This window comes from Odocoileus virginianus, chromosome 8 (genome assembly GCF_023699985.2).
Source record: "Odocoileus virginianus isolate 20LAN1187 ecotype Illinois chromosome 8, Ovbor_1.2, whole genome shotgun sequence".
NCBI classification, from domain to species: domain Eukaryota; kingdom Metazoa; phylum Chordata; class Mammalia; order Artiodactyla; family Cervidae; genus Odocoileus; species Odocoileus virginianus.
Genome location: NC_069681.1, coordinates 34,058,544 through 34,081,085, shown reverse-complemented (window position 1 = coordinate 34,081,085; position 22,542 = coordinate 34,058,544). Strand labels below are relative to the sequence as shown.

The following is a 22,542-nucleotide window of genomic DNA, read 5'->3' as shown; positions in this document are numbered from 1 at the left end:
TTAGTTCAGCTCAGTCACTCAGTCGTGTCCGACTCTTTGTGACCCCATGAATCACAGCACACCAGGCCTCCCTGTCCCGGAGTTTTACTCAAACTCATGTCCATCGAGTCGGTGATGCCATCCAGCCGTCTCATCCTCTGTTGTCCCCTTCTCCTGCCTTCAATCTTTCCCAGCACCAGGGTCTTTTCCAGTAAGGCAGTCCTTCGGATCAGGTGGCCAAAGTATTGGAGCTTCAGCATCAGTTCGTCCAATGAATATTTAGGACTGATTTTCTTTAGGATTGACTGGTTTGATCCCCTTGCAGTCCAAGGGGCTCTCAAGAGTCTTCTCCAACATCACAGTTCAAAAGCATCAGTTCTTCGGCGCTCAGAATTATTTTGTTGTAATTTAAATGCATATAAATCTACTCAGTGCATGGATTTATAAGAGAACTCTTTATTTAAAGTGAGTTGGATATCATAAAATTTCATGTTTCAAAAGTCAAATTCCTTTTCAGTTCTAGGCGTGACCTAAGTTTTGGTCTCCAGTTGCTTATATTCTCATTATTTTCTCATTTTCAGGCTGAAATAGAACTGTTCGTGAACAGGCTTGACTCTGTGGAATCTGTTCTTCCTTATGAATATACAGCGTAAGTTTCTCAGCTTGGTTTTCATACGAAATTTTGTGACTCATCAGGATTTTGCGTATTTAGAACTTTACTTTCTCCACAGTTAGTGGTAAGTTCACACGCATTTTAAAAATGTACAGGGCCTGAAAACATTTTTAAAGGGGGTATTCTTTATTTCTAAGGTAGGTTTAAAACATGGGATGTGATCTCTTGGTGTTACTTTGCAACACCAACTAAAACTATGGACCATGGATTTCCTTTTTTACCTGATTGGACAAATAGCCATTTTGTTTTCTTTAATTTTTTTGATTGTTAAAAAACCCACATAGTTTTAAACAAAATCCTTGTGTCCCACATAATCAGTCCCCAGAAAAAAACTGCTTTGTTGTCTGCCCCCTGCATTTTATTCACTGCATATTCTAATGTACGTAACCATATTTTTGTTTTAAATAAAGTAGGTTTATGTGTTTTATTTGCAGCTTGTTTTTCTCACTGAATCTTTTGTGGACAACTTTTCTATGTTAATACACAGCTGCCTCAGTCTTTTTAGTAGCTGTTTATTATCCCTTTTTAGAGATCATGTGGCGTCTATTTATGCTTTGTTTCACTAATTCTTTGTTTATAAACATTTCATTATTTCCATTTTTGATATTATAAAAAATTCTGCATAAATACGCTTTTTTAAATTTGAGCACTGTATACCATATTGGGTGTAAAATACAGTTTCTAAATTTTCGTTGGGTTCTAAATTTCTGTATTATCTAAGTTTTGAAAAAAATGTTTACTGTAGAAAAATACACAAAAAATTTAAGACAATCCCATGAGAATCCGTATTCTTAAACATGTATAAGAGGAGGATACAGAGTTCATGAGCGAATGGACCATAATTTGTGTAACTGTTGGAGACTTTTTTCTAGTTTTTGTTAAGTAAACAGGTCCCTGTCCTTAAATCTTTGTGAATATTCTTGGGAAAACTCAGTGGATCTCTTACATCCAGTAGATGGAAAATCTTCATTAGGGGACTTCCTAGCTCTAGTTTTTATCATTCAAGATTCGTCTTCCTCTTACGGCTCTAACTAGTCTGTAGTCATTGTGCTGGTCTCAACCGCAGTGAACACAGTACTGCCCTTTCATGTTCTATAGCAGGACTGAAATTTGGCTGTAGTGTTCAAACAGATCTGATTAGTAATATCAGGAAGTTATAGAGAAAAGCTTGTAGCTGACTGGTCATGGCTTCTGCACGACTGTTTTCTCAGAGGGTCTGTCTGGCCATGCTTTTCATGTTGGCTGTCATATCAGGATGAGACAGATAAATTTGACACATGTAAATGTAAATTTGACACTCCTGAAAGGTCATTAAGTGAATATCTGGATTAGAAAGATAACAAAGGGAGATAAATTATGCAGAATTCCCCTGAAGAATAGGATGTAAATAATTTTATCATTGGAATGACTAATAATAAATTATACTGTGTCAATTTTTAGAATTCTATAATTTATATCTTAATAAAAGTATTTGAAAATAGAAGTGTTATAAAGCATAATTTTCTGATTTTTGTTTTTGTTTTGAGGAGATGTGGTACATGGAACTTGGAGTAGGAATTTATTTCTTATTCATCTGCTAGAGCTGCTGGAGTGATAGTACCTAATTTGTCCTCTAGGTTGGCTAGGGGTTTGGTATCTCATTGCTTCCTTTTTTGCTTAAAACCTCAAATATTCTTGTCTGCAGATTTGATTTTTGCCAAGCATCAGAAGGAAAACGGCCATCTGAAAATCTGGGTCAGGTATTATTTGGGGAAAGAATTGAACCATCACCATATAAGGTTTGTATACAGTGTTATATAAATGTCATTTAGTTGCATGTTTCCCCCTCCCCACCTTAGAGAAAGAAAAGCCTGTGGTAACTTAGCTAAGAAGGAATTCATTTCTCTTTTGCATCCAGAAATAACTTCTTAAAGTCACAGTTTAGAAGGATCCTTCCCCTTTCACAATATGTCTTGAGTAAGTTTGTCCTAAGGAACTTTCCTGCAGTCAGTATTGTCAATGATAAGAGTGCTCAGACCCCCTGGCTCACATTGCAGAGGGATCCAGAACCCTGCTTCCAGTCACGATTCTCCGTACTACCCTCCTCCTCTTTGGGAACAGTATCCCTAGATTTTCCCTGTTCGCACTTAGAGCACTGCTGCAAGCTTTCCCATTGGCTTGTGGGGAAGCAAACTGTTCTATTTTGACCAGTGAAAGTATATTTGAGGTACATCTTTGATGCATTTTTAGGACTTCAGTTAGACCAAGCTGTAAGGACAATATAAGATACTCTTTTCAGTATATATTCTTCATCATCCAGAATTAGTCTGACCTTTAAATCTGTTATCTTTTAAGCCTGTTATCATTCTGAATTCACAGTCCCCGGTTCACTTTATATATATATCTGGTCTCCTGCTGCACAAAGAATAATGGAGCTCTTTTAGAAGAATTAAACTCATTTATAATAATAATATATCACCATATACAAAGCTAAATGGTACAAAGAATATAAAATGAAAAGTTTCTCTTCTCTCTTATGCCCTAATCTACATCTCAGTTTCTTATTAACCTTTCCTGAAATTTTCCATTTTTGCAAGCACATATAAATAGAATTAAATGTGTGTATTTATGTTTTAAAATACTGTTCTGCACTGTCATCTTAAAATATTTTGAGATTTTCTACTGTAAAGATGCCAGAAATTTAAAAAATTTTCAGACAGATTTGAAGGCCTGATGAGATGAAGTCACTGGGAAAGAAGGAACTCAAAATATATGGACATGAGCGATAGTGAATGGGGCAAGCGTACTGTGTAACATTTCCCTGCTGTGGTGTGTTGAGATTACTTTGGAAATTGTCGCATTCTTTTTATAGCAGAGAGTGGTTTTATATAAATTGTATAACTGCCCAAAAATCCTCCCTTAGTCTCTCAGCCCCATCTTTTTGTTTATATGCCTTGACCTTGGGAAATGATGGAAGGCGGGAAGAGCATCAGGAAGTAACACCGTCAGTGAACTTGAAGGGCAGCGGGTGTCTCTTGACAGTGAACAGTAGAATATTCAGATCCACAGAGAAGTTTTGTTCCCTTTGGTGCAGATTTTAAAGGCAAATTACTTCTTTAGTAGGATTCTACTCAGGGTTCATTTCTTTGTATATAAAGACTGTGCCTTGCTTATGCAGAAAATCCTTCTTTTAGGCCTAATGCTTTTCAGGTTTAATTTTGTCCTAGGAGTTGAGGTAAAATAGAAGAACAGAAGGAGCATTTTAAAATGGAGAAAGAATATGCACCCACCTAACATTTTCTGTGAGTTTTCTAGAATTTTTTAGGATCAAGATTTGTACTAAAACAAATTTTTTCTTAAAGAGACAGAGCAGGCATTTCTTAAGATCAAGGCATAGGTTAACAGAAACATAGACTAAAATATCAGCTATTTTCCCCCCAAGCCAACCATAAATGTATTGCCATATTTTTCAGTGTTGATTATTTATCTTTTATTTTCAAAGAATTTTGCCTTATTTTAGATCTGTAGTAAGAGCAATGGTAACAACCACAGCAACAAAACAAACCTCAAACTGCTTTGCCGTCTTTTATCTACGGCCTCTGTTGAGGTCAGGAAGAAACAGTGCAGGACATTGTATGCATTAGGTGAAACTGGAGCTCCCTATCATAGGATCAGAAAGTCTCACATCTAACCACTCGTATTCACTCAGTTAACACAACTGCTGATGACTTTCACATGCTGGGCACTGTGGTAGGTGTGAACAAGACAGAAATCTCTGTCCTTGTAGCTATTGTGTTCTGATGGGGAGAAGGAAACAAAATGAATTGCTGAAATACATAGCATGTCTGTTGCTGATGAAAGAACTGTTGAAGATGAATCAAGGAAGAAGGTGGATGGAGAATTTGCAATTTTAAATAGGCCAGAGAAAGTCTCACCTGAGAATGTGACATTTGAACAAAAGACTTGAAGCAAGTTAAGGGAGTGAACCCTGTGACTACCCGGGGACAGGGTGAAAAAAGCAGCAAAAGCAGAGTCCTAAAAACTCGGAAATAGATTTTTTAAATTAAGGTCTAAGTAGCCCTGGTAAAGTAAGCCTACATGATCTAATATGTTGTGAATAATGTGTGTATGTGCTCATGCTCTCAAATAAGTCCTCAATCCCAAAGTTGGAGGACTCCCTTGTTTTTAAACTTTGTTTTAAAAGACTGAAACATCTTGAAAATTGACAGTCTCTTCAGTTGTGAGTAAGAAGAATCACATTTACACTGATCCTCGACAGCCAGACTTGGCTTTTTCTTGTGTCGTCCCAGTCTGTTCCTCGCTGCTGACCCTCCCATCACCTGGTGCCTAGGGGGCACTCAACAAATATCCACTGAGTGAGCGTTCAGACAAAAAAGCTTGTCTGTTTATTACTTGAAAGCTGTAGGAGACATTACTATGGAGAGACAGGTGTTGTTTTGTTCTCCATGTGGGTTTTTTCCTCTCCAAGGACTCATTTAGATTTAAAAAATCGGTAAGTTGGAATTACCAAAGATAAAAACTTATTATCAAAAGAAATATTGATGACTTAGGTTTTTAGAGAAACAGATTGAAATTTAAATGTAATTGAGCTATGAGGAACTTTTATGTTTGTTATCAATATTAATGCTCTTAATTTAATGAGAATGTTTTGCTTTTACTCTATTTATGTTATAGGTGTGAAGGACCTGGGTATTTTAATTTGCTTTCCACTTTATTTTTAATACAGTTTACATTTAAGAAGGAGGAGACGTGTAAGCTTGTTTGTACAAAAACATACCATACAGAGAAAGCTGAAGACAAACAGAAGTTAGAATTCTTGAAAAAAAGCATGTTACTGAATTATCAGCATCACTGGTAAGACATGGAAATTTGGGATTTGGAGCTTTTTCCTTTCACAGAAGAAGCTTCTGTTTCATTGAATGTGTAAATTACTTCATTGGCTAAATAAAATGTAGCACATTTATTTGCCAGAGGATTACTAAGGTTGACAGCTTAAAGTGCTGTCTTTGAACTGTGCTTAGATTATTGTGCTGTCTGCTACTTGTTTTGGCACATAGACCTGGTACCTAGAGCACTTCTTTTATTCATGTGTAGTTTAAAGGAGTGTATTTATGCTTGGCAAAAGTACCTGAATCAAACTTTTAGAAAAATACCATTATTTTATACTTGTGGACCATGAAAAAGACCATAGGGGGAAAAAATTTAACTTTCATTTGATTTTTGAGAAATAGCATCTATTTCAAATAAAAATACTTGTATTTTGTGTAATTTTTTTATTTTATAAGCATGATGTAACATTAAGCTGTTTTAACAGTTTGCATCATCATAAAAAAGCATTTAAAACTTTTTTCCTTCCCATGTACTGTTTACCTACCATGCAATATTCAAACAGTATTAAAAAAGAGTTTCAAAAATGGAGCTTTTCAAGGATAACCAATTGTTATTCTTCCAGATAATTTTTCAGCAAATGCCTGTATTCTGTAGTCTACATGGTTTACATATGTTTTACCTTTTCCGAAAAGTATGTGGTGCTGGAGGTGGTGAACAGGATACTGTCTTGAACATTGGTCCAGTCGCTATCTCAGATTGACCCCTTTGCCCTCCTTCATTGATCTCAGTTTGGACATGACCCGATTGCATGATTCAGTAGGATGGTTGGTACCTCTCATTCCCTCTTGCGTTCCTCCCCATCCTGCCCTCCATACACATAGAGCAAAGAAGTCCTGGAGAGGGGCAACTCAGGGTCCCATGCTATTCACCAGCTAGTTTGTGATTAGGGGATTCACTCTGATTGGCCAGACCTGGGTAGAATATACCTGAACCACGTAGAAATGAGTTTCCCATAGCAGAGCTCCATTAGAAGGAAGGAAACTTGCCCATTACACCATGTCAGCTTCTTTCTCATCTTGAACCTCAGTACAAACGGCAACTTGAAAGTGCCCTCCATCTCCTCCTCATTTCTTTGGTTTCTGGTAAGCCAAGAGCATTTTTCTTCTTAAGCTACTGTTAGATTACTGCTTAATTGCTGAGTTAATGTAACTTGGGATACATTTCTTACTCAAAAGTTTCCCTTGGTGTTTTTGCTTCAAAGTGTTCTTTACAGCCTACAGAATCATATTTAAGGCTCAGATTTGCCCCTGTCACCTCCATTTTCTCTGACAGCTGATCACTTGTTGAATGAATGAAAGAATGACTCTTAATGGCATATGGGTGATTTTTTAGCTTTCTCCTTTGCCCTCAGTTCTTAAAGTACTATTAGAGTTTTGCTCCTAAAGATAACAGAGGCAGCTCTTCCTTCATAGCTTCCTGATAATAAGGTTCTTAGAAATACTCTCAACTTATTTATGATGCAATTAACATAGACACTGTTTTAATCATAGTATGCTTAACAGCAAGAATAAATAATGTAAAATAGTTGCAAACTTAAACTATTCTTCTTTAAAAAAAATTAACTGGGAAAGTACTGGTGAATAGTGATTTTTGTTGTTGAGTCAGAAAAGTTTATGATTTCAAGTCTGAATCCATTAACAACAAAATTCTAAGCCGTATCACAGATATACAGTCTGGTAAATCTAGGCAATGGGGTTTAGTCCTCAAATCAGTTCATTACACATTTGGAAAATATTGATTCATATTGATGAATTCATGTGAACCATTAGTTGAGTATATTTCTGTCCTTCAGAGTTTTTTTACTGTGTAATTTGATTTTAAGCACAGGTAACAGAGTTGACAGAAATAAAATTGCATGATCCTTTAGAAATATGAAAGATGGATGATAAGTGTTCTCTACTGCTCTCAGCTTCTTCTATCCTGCTCCCCAGGAGCAGCACTGTTTATTCCTCATGTATGTCTCCAGATTTCTGTGCATATGTAGGTATATGAAAGAGTGTGTGCCTTTTAAAATAACAGCTGAAATATTGTACACAGTATTGTACACAATTTTACAAATTGGTCATTTTAAGAAAATACAGGCATTTTTCCATGTAAAGCATGTCTGTAGATCTATGTCTACCTAATTCTTTTTGTAATGATATAGTATTCCATCATATGACTGATCTGTAGTTCTTCCTCTATAATATTTTAACCATGCTACCTTTCGAATGATTAAAATGCCTTATTATTTGTTAGTGCACCAAGTCATTATTCTTGTTATAGAGAACAGTTAATTAACAGTAGTTAATATTCATATCTAAATTGATGAATACTTTTAATTCTTATTTGGGATTTTAGAACATAATTTGAGGATTTCTTGGCTTGCTCTGTCAGTAGCCTAAGCTACTTCTTGATTCTTGAGACTGAACAATAAATATTTTGATACCAGCAATAGACACTTGAATCCCTGTTCTCTTCATGGCCTGTGATTATGCTTTTTCCCTAAGTTTTGCCAAAGACTTGGGTCTTTGTGATATTTTATTTATAAAAGCATAATTTATTTAGTTATCAAAGTACTTACTTTTTTTTTTTTAGTATCATAGAATCGCCAGGCTCTGGCTTATTGGACAGAAAGGGGTCTTTGAAGATATTTTAGTCTAGTGAGTAGCAATCCTGGATCTCAGTTGGCTGGCAAAGAGGAATATTAGAGTGGGTAGTCATTGCTTTCTCCAGGGGATCTTCCTGACCCAGGGGTTGAACATTGGTCTCCTACATTGCAGGCAGATTCTTTACCATCTAAGTCACCAGGGAAGCCGCAGAAGTAACCTAAATGCTAGGTTTCTTTGCTTTTTGCTGCAATTTTTTGGGTGAATTGTGGCAACATGGGTTCATTTCATTTTGGTCAGAAGCTCTAGAAGTTTTTAAAAAGGAAACTCTAGACATTAATTTATTGGGAAATGCAGTTATTAATAAATGAAGCTTGACTGATAGAAGTGTTTCAGATGGAGCCTGTAAAGGTAGAGAATAATAGAAGGCATCCCTTAATGATGAAAAATTGGAGCCAGTTATTCGAGCTTTAATTTTCTAAGTTGTCTTACATATTCTTTTTCACTAGTTGAAAATAGTATTTTTAATATTTTTGGTGTTACAAATTTCAGTAGCTACAACTTTCTAACTTAAAAAGGCTGTAATTGAAAATTACGTTCTTTGAAACTTATACATTTATATCCAAGGATTTTGGGGTTTGTTTTTTTTTTTGTTTCCAACCAGTAAAAGATTATATCAAGGCATTATATAAATGGTAAATTTAGCATATTCACCTTAGTTTCTCATTTTCTAACTAGCACTATAATTTTATACAGTACTTTCTCTGATATGAAAGCATAAAGATATTACAATTGATATATTGCAAGTATATATTCATTGATTGAACTTCATTGTCTAAAAAATTGAAGCAATTAACTGATTCTTGAGGCCTCCTGAAAATTTGAATTATTTATATTATATAACATAGCTTTCATGCATCTGATATTTTATAGTCTTTTCATGGGAACTGCTAGCCTGCTGGTTATAATAATAAGCAACTTAATAGTGTAGGTGATTCTTAAATTTAGTACATTGGGTACTATTAAATAGCATTTAAATGTGACAAGATGTATTTTATTAGGTCATGAGTGTATACCTTGAGTGAATATAGAATCATAATTTCACTTCCTAAGGCATATGTTAATTAACAAATAAAACATGCCCTGGAGTGCTGTCTTAGACTGTAACAGAGCTAGTATATTTCAGCAGTTATTTTTGTTTGTGTCCTGCGGTGTGTTCTGGGGTTTGGGAACCCATGCTCAGACTTTAATGTGGTTATACAGTGCTACAGAATCTTATTCCTAAAAAAATTTCTTTTCACTATAGAACTTGAAAGATTTATTTCTTTAGCTTTATAGCAGCCTTTCATTTAGACATAAGTTGGATTTACACAGTTTTAGTAGATACTATAATTTTCACTTTTTCACCTGACCTTAAGTTGAATGTTTCCCCATATCTTGCAATTATATTTTTCTCCTTTTTTATTGAAATCACTCAATCATGTTCGACTCTTTGCGACCCCATGGACTGGAGCCTACCACACTCCTCCGTCCATGGGATTTTCCAGGCAAGAGTACTGGAGTGGGGTGCCATTGCCTTCTCCAGAGGATCTTCCCAACCCAGGGATTGAACCTGGGTCTCTCCCGAATTGTAGGCAGACGCTTTACCCTCTGAGCCACCAGGGAAGTCTTTTTTTATTGAACTACCTGACTAATAAAAGATTTCTTTCTATACTGTTCCATAAGCTGTTCCCAAGAAGCTAAACGTACTGTTTCATACCTATTTAGAGCTTTTGAGTGTTCTACTGAAGATAAATTATACTTAGGTATCTAGATAATGACATTGTTAAGTCAGTGATTGCAGTAAATTAACTTTTAAAGCTCCCTTTCAAAAAAGCTATATAGATTTTTTTCTCACTATAATGTGTCATATATTGGCGTAATACTATCACTTATGAAATACCACATTCTGTGTAATCTATGTGTGTCGTTTTGATACCTTAAGGCATTTCTAGACATTTAAATTTTACAGAGTGATGACAGATTTGATTATTCCTAGTCATGTTTAGTGGTTTGTAAGTTGACTTTCATTTCCGTGCCCAGGATTGTGGATAATATGCCTGTAACGTGGTGTTATGATGTTGAAGATGGTCAGAGATTCTGTAATCCTGGATTTCCTATTGGCTGTTACATTACAGATAAAGGACATGCAAAAGATGCCTGTGTTATTAACGTAAGTTTCTGATAAACTAACTCAGCTACTTTTAAAAATAAGCTTTTTGGTGGAAGGATTCAGTCCTTATCTAAACACAAATTGTTGTATTCATTAAATGAGTACTGTTCACATGTTCTGAAGGACAACTAACTGCTCAGTCTTTTTTGGGGGTTGGGGGTGCTGCGACACAAGGCTTGTGGTGTCTTAGTTCCCAACCAAGGATTGAACCTGGGTCCACCACAGTGAAAGGGCCAGGTCCTAACCACTGGGCTGCCAGGGAACTCCCATCCTTGAGTTGCAGTTTATAACTCTGGAACTAAATAATTCAGATGCAGTTCAGCATTTACTGGCATTGTCTCTTACACGCTTAATACTATGCTACAGGCTTGGACTTTGTATGTTCTGACTCTATTAAAAAAATGTTCTTATTGGACTGCCAGAAAGACCTCATTGTAAGTCCATGAAATTTGTATTGCAAAGTTAAGCCCATAAAAATATTATTTTGCAAAAGTTTGGGTATTGCACCTTTTTAAAAAGGTATCAATCTTTGAGGCCATTCTTTTATGATTAAAAAAACAAAATAAGGCATTAATTGAGAAAGTAGTCAAAATTATTGGGGAATATATATCAAATTTTGTATAATGAGGTCAACCTGGTTTAATCTCTTAATTAATATAACCTGAATATCAACCTCTTAATGATATTCAGACACACACACACACACACACATAGTGGGATATTATAATACTCAGCCATGAAAAGGAATGAAATAGTGCCATTTGCAGCATCATGGATGGACCTAGAGATTATCATAGTAAAGTAAAACAGAAAAGACAAATATATGATATCACTTATATGTGGAATCTTAAACAGTGATACAAATAAACTTATTTGCAAAGCACAAACAGATTCACAGACATAGAAAACAAAAACTTACGGTTACCAAAGGGGAAGGGGGGAGGAGGATAAATTAGAAATTTTGGATTATTTGATACAAACTACTAGGTAAACAACAAGGTTTTACTGTACAGCATAGGGAACTGTATTCAGTATTTTGTGGTAAACTATAATGAGAAAGGATATATATGTATATATGACTGAATCACTGCTATATACCAGAAGCTAGCACAACATTGTGCTTTAGTTAAACTGTACTTCAATTTTTTTTAAAAAGGGAGGGGAGTTTAAGCTTAAAACTTACTCATTTTTATGGAAAAGATGAAAATTCTGTCTAGGGTCAAATTTTCCTACATGCTGTGGCTCATTATAAAATTTTATGTTTTGATTCTTTTATAGCCAGTGTTCTAACACTAAGTTCTGTTCCACAGTCAGAATTCCATGAAAGAGATACGTTTTACATCTTCAACCATGTTGACATCAAAATATATTATCATGTTGTTGAGACTGGATCCATGGGAGCAAGATTAGTGGCTGCTAAACTTGAACCAAAAAGGTAACTATAAAATAGATTAAAAAAAAATTAACTGTATGCAAAGTTTAGGCCCAAAGAATAAATATTTTGGGCCCAGTTAACTTTCTTTAATCAGTGTTCTGACATATAATTTGATATTTTAATTGTTTTTACTAAAACTCCCTTTAGTATGATTTGTTATTGAGTAATAGGTTGTTCAGAGAAACCATATAAATATTTATTTTCCTGTCACGGTAGCTGGTAGGCAAACCAAGGTGGCTTTTTGTTTTGTTTTTCAGTCACTTTCTGACAGCTTTTCCATGTCAGCCGGGAATGGAGAACATGAGTGGTCAGGACCATGTTCCCTTTTACAGTGGAAAAGCAAAGCCCCAGATGAGCTGCTTAGCGTGTTGTATCGAAAGTCTTCGTAAAGTGTTAGATGCCAGTATGAGACAGGTCATTGCAAGGGCATCTCTTCAAATTATCAGCTTTGTTAGTGTGAACGTACCTGTCATTTATTTGGGAGATGCTTTTTTGATTGAGTATTCTGTTTTTTCCCCCCATGATTCCCCCTGCCCCCAACACCAACTGATTTAGCCATTTTCTCATGCCACTAATGGTAAAGAAATGCATACCATAATAAGATGGCAGTTAATTTACACTCCCTCAGTGTTTGTTTTGATTTCTTTGAAGGTTCTTTAGTGCTCTTAAAGTAATGTTTTCAAAAGTTTGGTTCTTGTTTGAGTAATGTTTGAGTAACACATATGTATAACTAAGCCTTTTATATGAAGTAAAGATTTGTACAGTTCAGTGTGATCTGAATCACTTTTGACTGTCAGCAGTGTTGTGAAATACGTACAAGATCTCTAACCTTTACTCCATTTAAAAAAACTACTTCATCAGCATCTTGCCAAAATGTTTCTTCTCACAGCTTCAAGCATACCCATATAGATAAACCAGACTGCTCTGGACCCCCCATGGATATAAGTAACAAGGCTTCTGGAGAGATCAAAGTTGCCTATACTTACTCTGTTAGCTTTGAGGTGAGTGTGATTCTATCTTTAGTATAACTCAGAAATGGATTTTTTTTTTTAGAAATGGATTTTAAATTCATATTACTTAAACTAATTAAAAATATTAATGATCAGGCTTGTCAAGTAGATAAGCTTTTAATGAGCTGAATTTTGGAATAGTTTGTCAGTGCACCAGGCAACATAATCATGCTCAAAACTAAGTCTTCATTTAAACAAAAAGTATAGGAAATTGGAGAACTGAGCCTCATTTAAAATGTTAAGCCACAAGAGATACAAACAAGGCAAAAGGTAGAAAAGAGGCATAAAGGATGGTATGAAGATATCCAAAATATGCAACAAGCATTGGTATGTGTGCTGCCAAAGCGAGCACTGTGGCAAGCATTTAGGAAAATGACACCATTTTTGAAACCAGAATTTGAGTGTGATTGTAAATGAAGTTTCCTGATGATAGATGATTTATTATACATTCACTGGAGGGTTTTATTAGGAGGAAAGGAAAGTTTATTGTATGAGAATCTTGGGCAATATTCCACCTCTATTTTTAGTAAACTATTTTGACAATCCAATATAGTTACGACGTTTAATGTCCACATATAGTGTGCAATTTTGCAAGCCTGGTGCAGTAAATAGTATGCCTTTCCTTCTGGATATTAAGAGCTCAGTGTGGGTGACACCTACTAGAGGCTCAGGGTACCTCGGTTATGACCTTGGTCCGGTTAAATGTCCCAGATATAGATAGATAGCATCAAAGAGAATCAAGAGTAAGCTATTCCACTCAATTTTCTGAAAAAATTAAATACAGCTCCTGAATCATAACATTTAAAATAAGCCTTTGCTAATTAAAATTTAAAACAAGACTTTAAAAAATACAAGTAACTAGATACTGTTAGGAACCCTTATTATTTTCTATTTACTGCTTAATTTCATCTTGATTTTCCTGAGTCTCGAGTAAGTCTCGCTCAGTCAGTCTTATGACTGACTCGAGTTATGGTAATGAGAAATTGTATCTGTTGATTGGAAGGTTAAGCTCTGAATGGAAATCTTTGGATTTCTAGTACACTTTGTTGGCCCATTCTTATTCAAAGAGTTGTTTGTTTTTTTCATCTGTCTAGGAAGAGAAGAATATCAGGTGGGCATCTCGATGGGACTACATTCTGGAGTCCATGCCTCATACCCACATTCAGTGGTTTAGGTAAGACTACAGCGTTAATCTCCTTCATGCTCTGTCCTTATTCTGTTTACTGTCGTTTGAGAATCTCATTCACTCTTAACTGTCGCCAGTTACTCAGAAGGCTGGACTTTTGAATTAGGTAGACTTGGATTCAGTCCTGGATTTTGGTCACTGATTGTGAGTCAGGCCAGATCGCCCAGGTGCTCAGAGTCCATTTCTTCATCTAGAATTAACCTGTCTCACTGTACTGTTCTGAGGATTGAAGGGAGGTTATGAAACAGAGCATTTGTGCACCTTACCTCCATGGAAGAGGGCTCAGTGTCCAAGCTGCTACAGCTGTTAGGGCTGCTTTTGATAAATAATAGTTAGGGTTAGGGTTGTTATTACTGTTATTCTTTCTTCAGAACACGACCCAAAACTTTTATCTAGAGAACTGTTCAAGGTGCCGTTACTCTCCTTTTCCTACTTCACTGACTAATCTTTTTGACACACATTAATTTACTGAATAGCTTGTTTTTCAGTAGACTTCTTGAGGGTAGAGACCAGTCCATTATTGATTCTTGCAGCTTATGGTGTGTTAATTTGGGCACAGTAGTTATTAATGTTGACCATGGACAAAAAACTCTAGTTCTCAATAGGCCATGAAGCAGAGCACAGTTCATTGAATTTGCTTGATTTTAGGTCAGTTTTTTAATTGATCGATGCTGTTTTAATGTTACTCAGTAAATTGTTTTTAAAAAGAGTTCTGCTGATCCAATGATTAAGCTCTAAGTTAATCCTGACGTGCTTATTTCTGCAGCATCATGAATTCCCTGGTCATTGTCCTCTTCTTGTCTGGAATGGTGGCTATGATTATGCTACGGACGCTGCATAAAGATATTGCCAGATATAATCAGATGGATTCTACAGTGAGTGAAACATCTGAACTATTCCCTGGTCTGGTGGATACTATCCCTGGTCCATGGATAGTCTTTATTTTTTTCTTTGGAAAATTTTTAAGTAATATCTTTAGTCAGAATCTGCTTTTAAAACATTTCTTCTCACAAGTGATCCTGAATTGACATTTTCAAATCAGAAAATGACCGCTAAGAGTTGGTTTTGTTGGTAGAGACTTAGTGCCTGCAGCTCTCAGAGCTGAATTGCTCGCAGCCTCGTCTGCACCAGTCGGGGGAGAGGAACAGTGCGGGTGCAGGACTCTGGCTCTGCCCTCCTTCACTTATGTGCCGTCGACTTTGTCCAAGTCTGCTTCCAGCAGATGTTCCATGCGGGAAGCAGCAGAGTTAAATAGAGTAGTCACTCCCAAGCAATTTTTATATGTGTGTATGTTTGATTTTTTAAATTAATTTTAACTGAATTTATATGATTTCAACCTCTTGGTGTATTCAAAGTAATTTAATGTCTTAGCTTCATCTATTCTCATTTTAAGTAATGTTTTGCATTTTATACTTTTTCATATCCCAGCAATGATTTGTAATGAATATATAAAACTCGGGTTTTCATTGTTTTCTCTTCCCTAGCTTCTTAGCCTCCCCACCCATCTTTCTGTCCTGTTCTAATTAGAAAAAAGAACATGTTAATGTTTAGAAGCTTTTTAGCACTTACATGCTGCAGTTTCTTTTCCATGATATTATTGATTATATGCCTTATTAAATATCTTACTGAAATAATTTCACGATACCCTGTTCATAATTGATAATTCCAAATAATTGTTGAGTTAATGGAATTTTTTTCTTAATTTGTATAGAGGTGTTTTGGGGTGCAGGACAGAAAATGCCATTTCCAGTCTTGTTCCCGTTCTCTGCCTCCTGCCAGTCTCTCAGGGTAGCTGTCAGAGTGAGTCTGTTCCAAAATGTCAGGTCATTTCCTTCTGGATCACAGCCCTCCAGTGACTTCCATCCACTGCACTCAGAGAAGCCAGAGTCGGCCCTCACAGTGGCCCGTGAGGCTCTGTGGCAGCCCCTGGCACTCTGCTCCAGCCATGCTGGCCGCCTTGCTGTTTCCCAGACGCATCGGGCATGTTCCCGTCTCTAGGCTCTTCCTTACAGTTACTTTTCTGACTTCCTCAAGTGTCCTCCCTCAGAGAGCCCCTCACATTCTTCTGGTCTTTACTGAGATGTGATCTTCCCAGTGAGCCCTTCCTCACCATCCCATTAAGATTACGTCCTCTCCATCCACACCCCACACACTACATCCATAATTCCTAACACCATCTCATGTACTATGTATTTTGCTTATTTTGTTTATTGCCTGCCTTTCCAACGAGAAGACGTGCTCACAGGAAGTTGTCTGTTATACTCACTGTAGGATCTCTGGTATTTTAAACAGTACCAAGGATATGGTTGGTGATCAGCAAATATTTGTTGGAATGAATGAATTAGCCCTTAATGTTCCAGACATGATCCATTGCTGGACTTAACAACTGGTTAAAAAAAAAAACGAACCCAAGAATTCCCCCAGATCCACCCAGTCCCCCCGGATTGAGTGAGGCTAGAGCAGGAAGCATTGCAAGCATGAGAGGTTAAAGTTCTCCTTTAGGAATATGCTTATATCAAGTTTCTAACCAATTGGGCAGTTAAATTGAATCAGTGGTGAACCTCTATCTCCTCCTGTTTATTAAGCCTGGATTGTTGAAGCAGGCAGAATGATTCTAGGTTAGTAAATGCCTTCTGTTCTCAGCAGAATTGAGTAGAAATTGAAGGAAAGTCTTCCAAATTTGGGTTTGCTGGATTCTCCGCATTTGAGGTTCATACATTTGATCTAGAAATTCCCAAAAATTTACAATAAACAACAAATTTGTACCAGGTCCCAAATATTTCAGATATTAGGATTATTAATTACAGAGTAAAGATATGCGAAAAAGTAACAGCCAGGGTTTTCTAGCACAGAGGAAAGATGAGAATCTATAGATAAAGAGTATGCAGTGTATCCAAAGTAGAATAAATAAAATGAAATCCATACCTCAGTCAGTTAGGCAAAACCATAAAACACCAGAGAAGAGAGAAGATCTTTTCTTAGAATCAGCTAGAAGGGGAAAAGACTGAGCTTTCTGCAAAGGAAAAACAATGAAATTGGTGATGGAAAAATAATATCTTTAAATATATAACCAAAAAATAATATCTTTAAATAGATGAAAAAAATACATCAGTGGTGAGAGAAATTAACCATTTACATAGAATCATGTACTCAGAGATGCTGTCTTTCAAAAATGAACTTGAAATACCTTTTTCAGACTAACAAAAACAGTTGATGACAAACAGACCTTCTCTAAAGGAATTTCTGTAGAAATACTTTGAAAAGTGAAAGTGAAGTCGCTCAGTTGTGTCCGACTCTTTGCACCCCATGGACTGTAGCCTACCAGCCTCCTCTGTCCATGGGATTTTCCAGGCAACAGTACTGGAATGGGTTGCCATTTCCTTCTCCAGATAGAAATACTTTAGTAGAAAATAAATAATAATCCTAAAGAGAAGCTTAAAAGGATTAGTGAATGAAGAAATTCCAAGTGAATATTTTCTATCTATAATAATAATGAGTCTAAATATGGATGTTAACAAAAGTGTATCAACAAAGAAAAAGTAGCTTTGAGGGGTGATTGTGGGTGAGGTGGGTGGCCATCTGGGAAAAAAAGGTAAATTCTAACTTCATTGCTTATATTGAAATGATTAAATGAAAATGTGGAACTGTAAAATACTAGACCTCATGGGAAGTTATTTTGAAATCTTATCTACTGCTGCAAAGATAGAAATCTGAGTGGGAATTTGGGGGAGGGCTACAGAAGTACCCTGGACAAAATGCTAAGAGAGGAGGCTGAAGAAATAGCAGGGGCCACATTTTGAAGGACTTTCTAAGCTGTGCAGTCAGAAGACCACCGAAAAGCTGTTGAAGTATACAAAATAGTGTTGACATGGCCAGGTTCATGTTTTAGGAAAATCACTTTTAACAGTTTGTGGACGGTTGTCCAGAGCCAGGCAAGATTGGAGGCCCAAAGACCAGTCAGAAGACTGTATGGAATTTCCAGAGTCGGGATGGTAGCAGGGAAGAAGTAGGGCAGTGGGCAGATAAACAGAGGGTGTCCGGGAGGTGGGGTGGAATGTTGAATGCCAAGTTGAGAGGGTGGAAGAGGAGAGAAGCCAGTGAATGATCCCATGTTTCTGATCTGAACCATCCAATTAGTTAAAAGGATCTTTCTGGTTCTGTGTTGAGATTCAGCTGAAGGGTAGAAAGCGAGACCAGTTTAGTGCTCACTGTGATAGTCAGGTGAGGGGGGATGGCTAGAACCAGGGGCTCGTGGTGGGTGTGGGTGGATTTTAAAGCTAAGCTGTAGGAATTGTTAAAGGATTGTATGAAGTGTGAAAAAAAAGGCAGGCATCAAGGATGACTCCAAGGTTTTGGGGACTGAGCAACTGGAAGGCTCGAGTTTTTATCTACTGGGGGAGCTGCAGGTAGAGGTGGGGGGAGAGTCAGTTCCCTTGTGGATGGTTCTGTTCGAGGTGTCCACCAAACAGCCCTCTGGAGCTGTTAATTAGGCAGATATATGTGTGTGTCTGGAGATCAGAGGAGCAGTGTGAGCTGGTGACACAAGCTTACTAAAATTTTCACAGCCTACTATGCATGCAGAGTAGCCTTGAGAACTGATACCATTTGCTTGTTTTGGAAATTAGTTAGTGTGGGTTAAAAAGTATATAGAGTATGATGTAAAATTGTCATCAAGTTGGATCATAAAGCTTGACTGACTAGGACATGGCATCCCATTATCTTTGTATTTCTTTTAGAGTATCTCAGTAACTATTTGTAGACCTTAACACACACATTTCTTTAGAAACAATTCAAGAAAGTTATATAAAGCTCCATGAGTCAAGCTTTCATGCTTCAAAACTGAAATAAATAATTAATATCTCTAAGTTTTTCTTTAAATTTCTGTATCTGCATATGCATATCAGCAGTGAACAAACTGCCTAGTTTTCTTGACGATCCCACGGTGATGAAACTATTTCCTTCCCTTTTCAGGAGGATGCCCAGGAAGAATTTGGCTGGAAGCTGGTTCATGGTGATATATTCCGTCCTCCAAGAAAAGGGATGCTGCTGTCCGTCTTTCTGGGATCGGGGACACAGATTTTGATTATGACTTTCGTGACTCTATGTAAGTGTTAAGTGAAAACTAAAAAGTAGAAAATACTTTTAAAAAATAATTATTTGAAATCCAGTTTTCCTAAGTTGTAGCTAGTCTAGATTGTTGTTTCTGAGAGTCCTTTCGGTTCTCAGAATCTGTGTTCTTTGACCATAAGTGACCAGGGGCTGGGTTAGCCATTGCCAAAAGCTGACTCTTCAGATGGCTGTCATAGCTGCATAGAGACCAAGCACTTGTCGTGGGAGCACGGGAGCTGCAGATGACCGGATCCTTGTCTGGGTTGCCTGGAAGCAGGGTCATGCAGGTTGGCTGTCCTGTCTCCCGGAGCATATGATGGAAATCCCAGGACATCCCTGGCTTCAACTGAGAGGGACAGAACAGAGAGGGGATGGGACAGAACCCAGGAAGCTTTTGGAGACCTCGCCACCTTGGCAAAATTTAGGAAGCAAGACCTCTTTCTTTCCCCAGCAACGTTGAGGAAAGATCTTCCTACCCAAAAAAAATATCTCTTCCTTGTGACTCTTGAAAGCCTTCAGAAATTCTATTATTTAAGGTTTTGTCAGTTAGGTGAAATTGTAAATTTTTAAACTGTCAATTTTGTCAGGACAAATTTTTAATTTTTCTTTTTTAAAATATAAAACTGCCTTAGAGGTGTTCATCAGCTGCAGGAATGGCCCTGAGACTCCTGTCTCCAGACAGGAGTTTTAATGCTGTGGTCTTTCAGTTTTCCAAGTTATCAGAGAAAAATATATTTATGAGAAGAGTTTTCTGAATTTTGCATTTATTTCCTCATGTTCTCTTGTTGCCTGCTACTGGTGAACAAGTAACACATGAATGTTACTAGAAAAATTCAGAAACCACTGACTTTTCAGTAATTTTCTTAGCAAACACTTGTTCTTATGTTTGTCTGCATATGAAATATGTAATACTAAATAATCATTTTCTGTAAGTAAAATTGTCCCAAGTTTTTATGATGCAGTTAATAACCACGTAAGTGTTTGGAAAGAGAAGGAACTGATTCCAGATGTCTGGCACCTGAATAAGTTTGGGGTTGACTGATTTGCACCTTCCGACAAGGCTGAAGACTAACTAGAACATATTTATCTACTAACAACTTAGATAAGGCGATGTCGGTGTGATGGGTGAGGCTAGCTAGCAGTTTTAAGTTTATTACACTGAAGACGGGAGGTTGGGAAAGAGGTTTGGACACAGCCAGATGATTGATTGCAGAGTCCCCAGAGAGCCGAGGTGGGGTTCCAGTGGAGTGGATGCTTGAGGGTGAAATTCTGCTTTCAAATTGGATTGAGAGTAGCCTTCTGCCCCTCTCTGATCTTTGTTGGTGTCAGCTAGAAAGTGACCTTGTCATGAAGGACAATTTCAGAGAGCCTCAGTTAGAAAATGATAGGGATTGTTTCCCTTTAGGGCTTGTATATGGACTTTTTGCTTCAGAACAATCCATGGCTCAGGCCTGAGAGGATTGGGGGAGGGTGCATCTTAGCTAAAATTTCAGTAGATCCTCTAGTTACCCTGTTTGGTTTCCTGTGATGGTGAGTTTCTCCTCTCCAGTCGATGCTGCTGGGAAAGTGTTTGGTTGACTATGTGCTCCTGGGGGGAGACACCGGAAATTTCGGTGCTCCTGGGCTAAGAGAGCCACGTGCATCTCTTCTTGGATTTCTTTCTGAGAAAGTCATAATATCTGACTTCCATTTTAAAGCTCGGAATCGCTATAAATATAAGATGGTGTTTTTTTCTTAATTAGTTGGGAGGGTTATATAGTGAAGAACAAACACCCTGACCAGCTAAGTAAGAGTCGGAAACAATTTCCCAAGTTACTGAGCAAGCCCTTCAGTAGCTGGTGCTCACAAAGCTAACGGTGCTGTGAGATCTTTCTTCCTCTTCTGTCCTTTGACTAGATTCTGCCTCATCTCTTATGTTTGATGTTACAAGGTTTCTTTTTTTCACCCGGGAGGACTCAATATTGTTTTTAAAAGGAACAGAAAGTGAGAATATTTTACAGTGGGAGTATTTTTATTTATGTTAATTTAAAAGCTGTACTTGAATCTCAGAAGAGCTGAAAGCACTCTTGAGCTTTCAGTCAGCCTCCACTGATAACAGGAAAGGTGAACCCTGACAGGAAATGTCCAGATTGGAGCTTGCCTTACATGTGATCCTGTTGATGCAGTGCCTTAGATATTACTAAGATTCAGTGTGGCTGCGTGGTAAGGGAGCATATTTTCATGAAGTTGTATTTAGTTTATTGTTTAAAAAATGAGCGGGGTCTTCTATCACTTCAAAGGAAACAGTAATAAAATTCATAACTTTAAATTACTTATTTTTTTAGTTTTTGCTTGCCTGGGATTTTTGTCACCTGCCAACCGCGGAGCTCTGATGACGTGTGCTGTGGTCTTATGGGTGCTGCTGGGCACTCCTGCAGGCTACGTCGCCGCCAGGTTCTACAAGTGTAAGTAGGAGCTGCCCTGCCGGCTCTCAGACCAGGAGTCTCTCACATGCCACGTTGGGGGTCTGAGCCTTGGTGTCTGGTAGTTGAGGCTCTTCAAGCAGTGTGTTAAGAGGCGTTTAAAGAAGCTTGTGAAATGGATGACTGTCCCTAGATGTGCTTGTTCAGTCATGCTTATTAAACAGTGGCTTATTAAACAGCAAATTTAGGTGCTGCCTCTCCATTGTCCCCTCTCCTTCTTGAGTTTTGATTTAATAGTTTTGGCTGAACAACTTAGCTTGGCTACATTCATAGAAATATATTTAGTCAGTAAAGGGAAAAAAGTATCACTGAGTCATTTATTAAAACAAATAGCATATATATACACACATATATATATATAGGAATACTTTATATGAGAGCGATCATACTTACATTGATTTAATATTTATGAAAGTACACTGTACTTAAAGTAAATTCAGATCTCACTGTTTTGAAGAGCCCCCAAATAAGTTACTCTTGTAGCAGGGTTTAGTTGCATTCTCTTGTGTTCTTGCTTTCCAAAAGTAAAATTAAGTTCAGTGAAAAAAAGAATTCAGAACCACAGAATAAGGGTGGGATAGGATTAGATGACTTAGAAAGCAGCTTTTCTGGGTTGGTAAATGCCAAAGTTTGCCCCACTTAGGAAGCCTGTGGTCCAGTTGAGATGATCCTATTGAAAATGCCAGGGAGATGATGACACAGGGCTAGGGCTCCCCAGGGTCTTCTGATAGGATTAAGGTTTCAGCTAAAACACATAGGGTTACTTAGGTGACCTTAAGGTGTGGTTGGCTAGACTCAACCCCAAATAGAAGTATTAGATTTTGCTAGATGTGTAGAGTATGTGAAGGTCTGTGTGCATGTGTGAGTGAGTATGTTTACTTGCTATGAGTTTTGTCAGCCGCCTTTTTTTCTTTCATTCTTTGCTGACAGACATAGGATTAGGCTGGTCATATGTATTTTAGCACAAAGGAGATATGGTAGGAGCCCTGCCTGCTCCC

General features: G+C 37.3%; 1 protein-coding gene across 2 annotated transcripts in view; it reads left to right on the top strand.

The window, feature by feature from the left end:
- TM9SF2 (transmembrane 9 superfamily member 2) overlaps positions 1–22,542 on the top strand; it is a 50,679-nt gene that overhangs the window by 15,903 nt on the left and 12,234 nt on the right. For both annotated transcript variants that reach the window (XM_020898585.2, XM_070471455.1), the window contains exons 2-11: positions 561–628; positions 2,337–2,430; positions 5,379–5,506; positions 10,213–10,342; positions 11,653–11,777; positions 12,667–12,778; positions 13,882–13,961; positions 14,740–14,848; positions 18,945–19,077; positions 21,407–21,526. In XM_020898585.2, coding sequence (XP_020754244.2) covers positions 561–628; positions 2,337–2,430; positions 5,379–5,506; positions 10,213–10,342; positions 11,653–11,777; positions 12,667–12,778; positions 13,882–13,961; positions 14,740–14,848; positions 18,945–19,077; positions 21,407–21,526 — 1,099 coding nt within the window. The remainder of the gene's footprint in view (positions 1–560; positions 629–2,336; positions 2,431–5,378; positions 5,507–10,212; positions 10,343–11,652; positions 11,778–12,666; positions 12,779–13,881; positions 13,962–14,739; positions 14,849–18,944; positions 19,078–21,406; positions 21,527–22,542) is intronic.